This window comes from Nerophis lumbriciformis, linkage group LG24 (assembly GCF_033978685.3).
Source record: "Nerophis lumbriciformis linkage group LG24, RoL_Nlum_v2.1, whole genome shotgun sequence".
Lineage (NCBI taxonomy): Eukaryota > Metazoa > Chordata > Actinopteri > Syngnathiformes > Syngnathidae > Nerophis > Nerophis lumbriciformis.
In genome coordinates this window covers 16272501-16285011 of record NC_084571.2, presented here as the reverse complement: position 1 = coordinate 16285011, position 12511 = coordinate 16272501, and the positions used below count along the sequence as shown (strand labels likewise).

Sequence of the window (12511 nt, the reverse complement as noted above, 5' to 3'; positions counted from 1 at the left end):
AGTATTTCCACATTCATGGGCTAGCTTCACATGCTTGTAGCTTCCCGTGCCTTCGCATGTTGGAAGCACCCGCTATAGCAACGAAAAGACGACAGAGAAGAACACTGCGAGAGCTGGGGCGGAAGATGACTCATCGGCTGACATCACGGTAACAGACTCTGGACTGGAAACGACAATGAGTAAGAGCACAGTACAAGAGAGTGCCACAGCAATTGCCACAGTTACAGCCACGACGGCAGGGCACAAACTGCAGATATGTTCCTGTGGTTGGAGGAGCATTACATCACATCACGGGTTGAGAGTTCACCAGGGAAAGAAGAAGTGTTTGAGAGAAGAGAAACAGAGGCCTCACATTGACTACTTTCTACGAAAGGAGTCAAATCAGTCGAATGAAGTACTGCAACTGGACACAAATCACAGCTTGCAGTACATCAGTACCACTGTCTCGGAGGAAGCAAACACAGAGCTGATGACAACGGCGGTAGAACCGACCCAACCTCCTAGACCTGCAGTCGAAAGGAGACTAGCGGGCATTAGACTGCATGTGAAGTGGTCCGGTGTCGTGGATAAGAAGCTGTGGGAAACAATCAATACTGACCTGGCCGTGTCCCTCGAACAACTACAAGGGACAGTGGAAAAGAAGTTGGAGAGAATGGGGGACATCATCTATCAATATGGGTCAGAACGCTTCGGAGTGCAAGTAAGGAAAGGTGGAAAAAATTTCTCAACCGCACCAGTTTCCAGGAGGCAACATGAAGGCAGGCGCCTGGTCCTTGAAAGGAGACAACTTTGGAAACAGTGGAAAAAAGCCTCTGGAGTGGAAAGGGAAGGCATAAATGTGCTTCAAGTCAACATTAAAACTCGATTGGCATCCCTCCGCAGAGAAGAGATCCTACGGAAATGTAGAAGGAAGAAAGAAAAACTAGAACATGGTTCTATAAATATCCCTTTAAGTTCCTCAAAAGTATCTTCTCAAAGGAAAAAAGTGGAGCCCTTAAAACAACAAAGGTAGACCTGGAAGATCACCTAAAAGCAACGCACCCTGACTCAAGGCGGTCTGAATGTCTCACCATCCTTTCAGACATCCCACCAATTGACCCTCCTGAACATCATATGCCGATCGGCCATCCAACATGGAAAGAGGTGGAAAACACTGCGCGACGAGAAAGAACGGCATCTGCCCCGGGGCCAAATGGAGTCCCATACAAGGTGTACAAGAACGCATCGGAAGTCCTGAGGTTTCTCTGAAAGCTCATGAGAACAGCATGGCAGAAGAAGACGATACCCCAAATATGGCATAGGGCAGGGGGAGTCCTCATCCCAAAGGAGAAGGATGCAGAGAACATCAGCCAATTCCGACCAATCTCCCTGCTAAATATTGTGGGCAAAATCTTCTTCAGCGTCATTGCAGGATGGGCGAGTATCTGCAAATAAATGAGTACATCAATGCAGCTGTACAAAGGCAGTAATATCAGGATTCTCCGGGTGCTCAGAACATTCCAGCATGATCTGGCACTAGATCCAAGTAGAAAAGGCGGAGAGAAAGGATCTCCACGTAGTCTACCTGGACCTTGCCAATGTCTTTGGTTTGGTACCCCATGAACTCATGTGGTCTGCCTTCAACTTCTTCCACATTCCGGATACCATCACAGCTCTGGTTAAATCCTACTTCCAGGACGTGCAGTTCTGCTTCACCACCTCTGACTTTACCACCTCTTGGCAGCGCTTGGAAGTAGGCATCATGGCAGGATGCACTCTCACCCCCTGGCATTCATGGCGATGGAGGATCATCTGCGCCTCAAAGTGGGTGTTAGGTGGTTGACTCTGGCCAGAACCTCCCCCCACTCAGAGCTTACAAGGACGATATTACAACGTTGACCACCACCATCCCATGCACCAAGAGGCTTCTCAGAAAACTGGTGGAGAACATCAGTTGGGCCCGTATGAAGATCAAACCATCCAAGTCACGAATAATCTCAGTTGTAAAGGGAATGCTCTCAAACCTGAAATTCTTCATCAGAGATGACCCAATCCCAACAGTGTCTGAGCAGCCTGTAAAGAGCCTTGGCAGGTGGTATGATACAAGCCTGAAGGGCAAAGACCAGGTGCAACAACTGCATAAGGATATCAGCAGTGGCCTACAGTTCATCGATAACGGCCTACAGTCCATCGATAACACCCAACTGCCTGGAAAGGCCTGGTGCCTGCAGTTCCGACTCCTACCCAGGATACTGCAGTTTATGAGGTCCCAATCTCAATCGTGGAGAAGTTGCAAAGAGGAGTCACAGGCGACATCAATAAATGGCTCGGAGTTCCACGATGCCCTACCACAACGGGCTTCTAAGGAGATGGCGCCCTCAAGCTGCCCCTCACCAGAAAAAAAATTCAGTCCAAGCCTGGGCCCCTGGAGAGGGGGTCCAGACTGAGGACAAGGAAAGAAAAAACTCATAGCCATAGCACACAAACATCAATCATCAATCAATCAATGTTTATTTATATAGCCCTAAATCACGAGTGTCTCAAAGGGCTGCACAAGCCACGACATCCTCGGTTCAGATCCCACATCAGGGCAAGGAAAAACTCAACCCAATGGGACAATGAGAAACCTTGGAGAGGACCGCAGAACCCCCCTAGGGCGACCGGTGCAATGGACGTCGAGTGGATCTAGCATAATATTGTGAGAGTCCAGTCCATAGTGGATCTAACATAATAGTGAGAGTCCAGTCCATAGTGGGGCCAGCAGGAGATCATCTTGAGTGGAGACAGGTCAGCAGCGCAGAGACGTCCCCAACTGATGCACAGATGAGTGGTCCACCCTGGGTCCTGACTTTGGACAGGTGGGCTGCAGAGGCTTTGTGGCGAGACTTACCACCAAACTGCTTGTAGACATGGGAGTCTGAGGCCAAAGCCTGCATCAAAGGCAGCCAAAAGAGGCAGCCAGTGGCTGTTCATGAGGAAGAAAGACCCCTGCTGGGCCGCCAAGTAGCAAGCCAGGAGGTATGCGGTCTGCTTAGGCTTGATTTAGGGAAAACGACGCCCCTGCCGTGCATAGTCCCATGAGAAGTCTGCTGCTCAACACCAAGCGACTCATGACTCAATGGGATTGACGCAAGCCTGGGGCCGATCACCCTGTGGCTGGCCACCCCTGGGGAGGGCGTCTAATGTTAAGGCCCAAACGCCCAGTGACCCAGGGGGACACCGCCGCTGATGCATGCACCATTCCACCAGTCATCACCAAAACAACACTCAAGTATTTGCCAGCACAAAGGAATGTACAACTTATCCTGTATTTCCTAAACTATGAAATGTTTTGTAGGTGTATGATCTCTCAAAGACGGTGGTAAAAGTCAAGAAAAGGTGTTACCTGTGTCGGACATCAGCGAAGGTTTGTCAGGTGCGCTCCTCAGACTCTCTCGGTATTTCAGAGTTACACTGGCTGAGCAACACAAAAGAAAATCAAGTTCAACTTGTTTTTAAAAGCCATGTTTCCTTCTGTGTGACTCCGCCCTCAAAAGATCCCCTTCATTAAAGTTGATTTCCTTCGTCAAAGGACACTTTGTGGACTATTTTCATTCTTTTCCGGCATGAACACTTGTCAATTGTTACTGGTAGCAGAACTGCAAAGCAGGATCCGGGGCTAGAAAATCGCTTTTCTGTGGTAAAACTTGTAAACAAAGAAGTAGAATACAGTCTAACATTGTTGATGACACATAAAGAATGAAAAAGTGAACTAAAACTATGAATATTCCAAACAAAAATGACACTTTACCACAAATAAATGTGATGCCCGTAAGATACTTACTAGCATTAGCTTATAGCAAGCATTAGCTTATCGCTCGTATTAGCTTATAGCTCGTATTGCCTTATAGTTAACATTAGCTTATAGCTAGCAATAACTTATAGCTAGTATTGCCTCATATATAGCATTAGCTTATAGCTAGCATTGCCGCATAGCTAGCATTAGCTTATAGCTAGCATTAGCTTATAGCTAGTATTGCCGTATAGCTAACATTAGCTTATAGCTAGCATTAGCTTATAACTAGCATTAGCTTATAACAAGCATTAACCTATAGCGAGTATTAGCTTATAGCGAGTGTTGCCTTATAGTTAACATTAGCTTATAGCTAGCAATAACCTATAACTAACATTAGTTTATAGCTAGCATTAACTTATAGCTAGTATTGCCTTATATATAGCATTAGCTTATAGCTAGCATTAACTAATAGCTAGCATTAACTTATAATTAGCATTAACTTATTGTTAGTATTGCCGTATAGCTAGCATTAGCTTATAGCTAGTTTTGCCTTATAGCTAGCATTGGCTTATAGCTAGCATGAGCTCATAGCTAGCATTAGCTTATAGCTAGCGATGGACATAATTTTGTTTATCCAAGTTTGTACTACATTCTATTGTATTGTTTATACAACATTACGCTTTTAAAAGTAGTTTTTTCTTCTTTTTTTTTTAAATATAATTTTGACTTTTTGGGACCCAAACAACAATGAAATGGATTTTGATTCAGCAAGAAATATTGACTATATGAGTACTAAGAATGAACTAAACTCGTATGTCGCAGCAAAGTTACGTATTTGGTAGTACAGTAAAAGGTTAATTGGTTCCTGACCAATGTAAAATACAAAATATGATTATTAATGATTCAAAACAGAATACCTTCAAAACTTAAGCAGGAATAGTTAAATATGTTTAACATTAAGTGTACACCGCCTTCCGCCCGTGTGCAGCTGGGATAGGATCCAGCACCCCCGCGAAACCATAAGGGACAAGTGGTAGAAAATGGAGGGACTAATAACATAAATGACACTTTCGAGTCACCTTTTCCCTTGTAAAGTGGTAGCATGTTGCATTATGTCAAAATGTTTTACCTGATAACGTGTTAGCATTGCATCAAAATGTCTCAACTATTAGCATGTTAGCATTACGTCAAAATATTTTAACTGATAGCATGTTTGCATTACATCATGTCTCAACCGTTAGCATGCTATCATTATGTTGAAATGTTTCAGCTGTTAGCATGTTTGCATTACGTTGAAATGTTTCAACTGTTAGCATGTTTGCATTATGTCAAAATGCCTAACCTGTTGGCATGTTAGCATTATGTCAAAATGTTTTACCTGATAGCATGTTAACATTACATCAAAATGACTCAACTATTAACATGTTAGCATTTTGTCAAAATGTCAACTATTAGCATGTTAGCATGATGTCAAAATGTCTCACCTGTTGGCATGCTAGCATTATGTCAAAATGTTTCACCTGATAGCATGTTAGCATTACGTCAAAATGTTTCAACTGTTAGCATGTTAGCATTATGTCAAAATGTTTCAACTGATAGCATGTTAGCATTACGTCTAAATATTTTAACTGATAGTATGTTAGCATTATGTCAAAATGTTTCAACTGTTAGCATGTTAGCATCATGTCAAAATGTTTCAACTGTTAGCATGTTAGCATTATGTCAAAATGTCTCAACTGTTAGCATGTTTGCTCAATTTAAATTAACTGAAAAAAACAGTACTTTGACATTAAAATTATATTTGTGAAAAAATGTTTAATATTAGACTTAAATGCAAGTCTTATTTACAGAATATTATGAAGTGCACTTTTTCAAGTTGTCCTTAAATGCTAAGATGCTAACACTCACCATGTCCTTCCTCAGGCTCCGAGGTACTGGTCGTCGTGGTGATGTCACTCAAACCCGACTCGTCAGAAGCTTCTGCCTCAGAGGAGGTTTCACACACCAGCACCTCGCTGGCGTCGAAATACTCGGCCATAGAGTCAGCCACGGAAGGAGCTCGCTGGATAGGACCTCTCTGCAAGTCAGCAGGGGGGAAAGTAACGCTTGTCAAAGCTCCGTGCAAGAAATGCTGACACTGCACAAGTCAACTATAGATATGACAATATGAAATATCAACTATAGATATGACATTAAATATCAACTATAGATATGACAACATTAAATATCAACTATAGACATGACATGAAATATCAACTATAGATATGACAACATTAAATAACTATAGATATGACAACATGAAATATCAACTATAGATATGACAACATTAAATATTATCTATGAATATGACATTAAATATCAACTATAGATCCATCCATCTTCCGCTTATCTGAGGGTGGGTCGCGGGGGCAGCAGCCTAAGCAGGGAAGCCCAGACTTCCCTCTCCCCAGCCACTTCGTCCAGCTTTTCCCGGGGGATCCCGACGCATTCCCAGGCCAGTCGGGAGACATAGTTTTCCCAACGTGTCCTGGGTCTTCTCCGTGGCCTCCTACCAGTCGGACGTGCCCTAAACACCTCCCTCGGGAGGCGTTCGGGTGGCATCCTGACCAGAAGCCCGAACCACCTCATCTGGATCTTCTCGATGTGGAAGAGCAGCGGCTTTACTTTGAGCTCCTTCCGGATGGCAGAGCTTCTCACCCTATCTCTAAGGGAGAGCCCCGCCACCCGGCGAAGGACACTCATTTCATCCACTTGTACCCGTGATCTTGTTCTTTCAGTCATAACCAAAAGCTCATGACCATAGGTGAGGATGGGAACGTAGATCGACCGGTAAATTGAGAGCTTTGCCTTCCGGCTCAGCTCCTTCTTCACCACAACGGATCGATACAGCGTCCGCATTACTGAAGACGCTGCACCAATTTGCCTGTTGATCTCACGATCCACTCTTCCCTCACTCGTGAACAAGACTCATAGGTACTTGAACTCCTCCACTTGGGGCAGGGTCTCCTCCCCAACCTGGAGAAGGCACTCCACCCTTTTCCGGGCAAGAGCCATGGACTCCGACTTGGAGGTGCTGATTCTCATCCCAGTCGCTTCACACTCAGCTGTGAACCGATCCAGTGAGAGCTGAAGATCCTGGCCAGATGAAGCCATCAGGACCACATCATCTGCAAAAACCAGAGACCTAATCCTGCAGCCACCAAACCGGATCCCCTCAACGCCCTGACTACGCCTAGAAATTCTGTCCATAAAAGTCATGAACAGAATCGGTGACAAAGGGCAGCCTTGGCTGAGTCCAACCCTCACTGGAAACGTGTCCGAATTACCGCCGGCAATGCGGACCAAGCTCTGACACTGATCGTACAGGGATCGGACCGCCACAATCAGACAGTGTGATACCCCACACTCTCTGAGCACTCCCCACAGGACTTCCCGAGGGACACGGTCGAATGCCTTCATCAAGTCCACAAAGCACATGTAGACTGGTTGGGGAAACTCCCATGCACTCTCAAGGACCCTGCTGAGAGTATAGAGCTAGTCCACAGTTCCACGACCAGGACGAAAACCACATTTTCCTCCTGAATCCGAGATTCGACTATCCGGCGTAGCCTCCTCTCCAGTACACCTGAATAGACCTTACCGGGAAGGCTGAGGAGTGTGATCCCACGATAGTTGGAACACACCCTCCGGTTCCCCTTCTTAAAGAGAGGAACCACCATCTCAGTCTGTCAATTCAGAGGTACCGCCCCCGATGTCCACGCGATGCTGCAGAGTCTTGTCAATCAAGACAGCCCCACAGCATCCAGAGCCTTAAGAAACTCCGGGCGGGTCTCATCCACCCCCGGGGCTTTGCCACCGAGGAGCTTTTTAACTACCTCAGCAATTTCAGCCCCAGAAATAGGAGAGCCCACCACAGATTTCCCAGGCACTGCTTCCTCGTGTTGGTGGGATTGAGGAGGACTTCGAAATATTCCCTCCACCGATCCACAACATCCGCAGTCGAGGTCAGCAGAACACCGTCCTCACCATACACGGTGTTGACAGTGGACTGCTTCCTTTTCCTGAGGCGGCGGCTGGTGGTGCAGAATTGCTTAAAAGCCATCCGGAAGTCGTTTTCCATGGCTTACCCGAACTCCTCCCATGTCCGAGTTTTTGCCTCTGCGACCGCTGAAGCCGCACACCGCTTGGCCTGTCGGTACCTGTCTGCTGCCTCCAGAGTCCTATGAGCCAAAAGAACCCGATAGGACTCTTTCTTCAGCTTGACGGCATCCCTCACCGCTGGTGTCCACCAACGGTTTCTAGGATTACCGCCACGACAGGCACCAACTACCTTGCGGCCACAGCTCTAATCAGTCGCCTTGACAATAGAGGTACGGAACATCGTCCACTCGGACTCAATGTCCAGCACCTTCCTCGTGACATGTTCAAAGTTCTTCCGGAGGTGGGAATTGAAACTCTCTCTGACAGGAGACTCTGCTAGACGTTGCCAGCAGACCCTCATAATGCGTTTGGTCCTGCCAGGTCTGTCCGGCATCCTCCCCCGCCATCGCAGCCAACTCACCACCAGGTGGTGAGCGGTAGAAAACTCCGCTCCTCTCTTCACCAGAGTGTCCAAAACATGAGGCCGCAAATCTGATGACACAACTACAAACCCTGTTTCCATGAGTTGGGAAATTGTGTTAGATGTAAATATAAACGGAATACAATGATTTGCAAATCATTTTCAACCCATATTCAGTTGAATATGCTATAAAGACAACATATTTGATGTTCAAACTCATAAACTTTTTTTTTTTTGGAAATAATCGTTAACTTTAGAATTTGATGCCAGCAACACGTGACAAAGAAGTTGGGAAAGGTGGAAATAAATACTGATAAAGTTGAGGAATGCTCATCAAACACTTATTTCGAACATTCCACAGGTGTGCAGGCTAATTGGGAACAGGTGGGTGCCATGATTGGGTAAAAAAACAGCTTTCCAAAAAAATGCTCAGTCTTTCACAAGAAAGGATGGGGCGAGGTACACCCCTTTGTCCACAACTGCGTGAGCAAATAGTCAAACAGTTTAAGAACAACGTTTCTCAAAGTGCAATTGCAAGAAATTTAGGGATTTCAACATCTACGGTCCATAATATCATCAAAAGGTTCAGAGAATCTGGAGAAATCACTCCACGTAACCGGCATGGCCGGGAAACCAACATTGAATGACTGTGACCTTCGATCCCTCAGACGGCACTGTATCAAAAACCGACATCAATCTCTAAAGGATATCACCACATGGGCTCAGGAACACTTCAGAAAACCACTGTCACTAAATACAGTTGGTCGCTACATCTGTAAGTGCAAGGTAAAACTCTACTATGCAAAGCAAAAGCCATTTATCAACAACATCCAGAAACGCCGCCGGCTTCTCTGAGCCCGAGATCATCTAAGATGAACTCATGCAAAGTGGAAAAGTGCTCTGTGGTCTGACGAGTCCACATTTCAAATTGTTTTTGGAAACATTCGACATCGTGTCATCCGGACTAAAGGGGAAGCGAACCATCCAGACTATTAGACGCAAAGTTCAAAAGCCAGCATGTGTGATGGTATGGGGGTGCATTAGTGCCCAAGGCATGGGTAACTTACACATCTGTGAAGGCACCATTAATGCTGAAAGGTACATACAGGTTTTGGAGCAACATATGCTGCTATCTAAGCGCCGTCTTTTTCATGGACGCCTCTGCTTATTTCAGCAAGACAATGCCAAGCCACATTCAGCACGTGTTACAACAGCGTGGCTTCGTTAAAAAAGAGTGCGGGTACTTTCCTGGCTCGCCTGAAGTCCAGACCTGTCTCCCATCGAAAATGTGTGGCGCATTATGAAGCGTAAAATACGACAGCGGAGACCCCGGACTGTTGAACGACTGGAGCTCTACATAAAACAAGAATGGGAAAGAATTCCACTTTCAAAGCTTCAACAATTAGTTTCCTCAGTTCCCAATCGTTTATTGAGTGTTGTTAAAAGAAAAGGTGATGTAACACAGTGGTGAACATGCCCTTTCCCAACTACTTTGGCACGTGTTGCAGCCATGAAATTCTAAGTTAATTATTATTTGCAAAAAAAAAAAAAAGAGTTTATGAGTTTGAACATCAAATATCTTGTCTTTGTAGCATATTCAATTGAATATGGGTTGAAAAGGATTTGCAAATCATTGTATTCCGTTTATATTTACATCTAACACAATTTCTCAACTCATATGGAAACGGGGTTTGTACAAAGTCGATCATGGAACTGCGGCCTAGGGTGTCCTGGTGCCAAGTGCACATATGGACACCCTTATGTTTGAACATGGTGTTCGTTATAGACAATCTGTGACGAGCACAAAAGTCTAATAACAAAACACCACTCGGGTTCAGATCCGGACGGCCATTCTTCCCAATCACGCCTTTCCAGGTTTCACTGTCGTTGCCAACATGAGCGTTGAAGTCCCCCAGTAGGACAAGGGAATCACCTGGGGGAGCACTCTCCAGTACTCCCTCGAGTGCATCCAAAAAGGGTGGGTACTCTGAGCTGCTGCTTGGTGCGTAAACACAAACAACAGTCAGGACCCGTCCCCCCCACCCGAAGGCGGAGGGAAGCTACCCTCTCGTCCACCGGGATGAACTCCAGCGTGCAGGCTTTGAGCCAGGGGGCAACAAGAATTGCTACCCCAGCCCGTCGCCTCTCACTGCGTGCAACGCCAGTGTGGAAGAGAGTCCAGCCCCTTCTCGAGAGAACTGGTTCCAGAGCCATTGCTGTGCGTCGAAGTGAGTGCAACTATATCCAGCCGAAACTTCTTCACCTCACGCACTAGCTCAGGCTTCTTCACCCCCAGCGAGGTGACGTTCCACGTCCCAAGACCTAGCTTATGTAGCCGAGGATCAGACTGCCAAGTGCCCTGCCTTCGGCTTCCGCCCAGCTCACAACGCACCCGACATCTATGGCCCCTCCCATGTGTGGTGAGCCCATTGGAGGGGGGACCCACGTTTCCTCTTCGGGCTGTGGGGACAGGCCCGGCCACCAGGCGCTCGCCATCGTGCCCCAACTCCGGGCCTGGCTCCAGAGGGGGTCCCGGTGACCCGCGGGAAATCGGAGTCTCAGTTTTTGTATTCCCATAGAAGTCTTCGAGCTGCTCTTTGTCTGATACCTCAAATAGGACCTGTATGTCTTGGGAGACCCTACCGGGGGGCTTCCATGCCATTCCATGACAACATAGCTCCTAGGATCATTGGGACACGCAAACTCCTCTACCACGATAAGGTGGCAGCTCAGAGAGTAGTCAGCTATAGATATGACATCAAATAAAATCCATGAATATGACATTAAATATCAACTATAGATATGACAACATTAAATATGAATAATAAATATGACAATATGACAATATTGAATTTGAATATGACATTAAATATCAACTATAGATATGACAACATTAAATAACTATATATATGACAACATTAAATATCAACTATGAATATGACATTAAATATAAACTATAGATATGTCAACATTAAATAACTATAAATATGACATTAAATACAATCTATGAATATGACATTAAATATCAACTATAGATATGACAACATTAAATATCAACTATAGATATGACTACATTAATAATGAATAATGAATATGACATTAAAGATCAACTATAGATATGACATTAAATATAATCTATGAATGACAACAATAAATATAAACTATAGATATGACATTAAATATAATCTATGAATATGACAACATTAAATATCAACTGTATATATGACAACATTAAATATGAATAATGAATATGACATTAAATATCAACTATAAAGATGGCGGTATTGAATATCAACTATAAATATGACAACATTAAATATGAATAATGAATATGACATTAAACAACTATGGATATGACATTAAATATCAACTATAGATATGACAACATTAAATATCAACTATAGATATGACAACATTAAATATGAACTATACAAATGACAACATTAAATATCAACTATAGATATGACAATATTAAATATGAACTATACAAATGACAACATTAAATATCAACTATAGATATGACATTAAATATCAACCATAGATATAACATTAAATATGAATAATGAATACGACATTAAACATCAACTATAAATATGACAACAATAAATATGAATAATGAACATAACATTAAATATCAACTATAGACATGACATTAAATATCATCTATGAATATGACAACATTAAATATCAACTACAGATATGACATTAAATATCATCTGTAAATATGACATTAAATATCAACTATGGCTATTACAACATTAAATATCAACTATAGATACGACAACATAAAATATTAACTATCAATATGACAACATTAAATAACTATAGATATGACAATGTTAAATATCAACTATAGATATGACATTAAAAAATCTATGAATATGACATTAAATAACTATAGATATGACAACATTAAATAGCTATAGATATACTATTTGACACACACACACACACACACACACACACACACACACACACACACACACACACACACACACACACACACACACACACAAATTGATATACAGACACACACACACATTGATATACAGACACACATTGATATACACACATTAATTGGATTACAGACACACACACACACACACACACACACACACACACACACACACACACACACACAGATATACAGACACACATGAATTGGGTTACAGACACACACACACACATTGATATAC

The 12511-nt window shown here is 43.8% G+C and overlaps 1 protein-coding gene across 4 annotated transcripts in view; it reads right to left on the bottom strand.

The window, feature by feature from the left end:
• Positions 1–12511, bottom strand: part of LOC133620300 (oxysterol-binding protein-related protein 7-like) — a 99843-nt gene that overhangs the window by 11788 nt on the left and 75544 nt on the right. For all 4 annotated transcript variants that reach the window (XM_061981671.1, XM_061981669.1, XM_061981670.1 and 1 more), the window contains 2 exons: positions 5663–5831; positions 3365–3436 (listed from right to left, as the gene is read on the bottom strand). In XM_061981671.1, coding sequence (XP_061837655.1) covers positions 3365–3436; positions 5663–5831 — 241 coding nt within the window. The remainder of the gene's footprint in view (positions 1–3364; positions 3437–5662; positions 5832–12511) is intronic.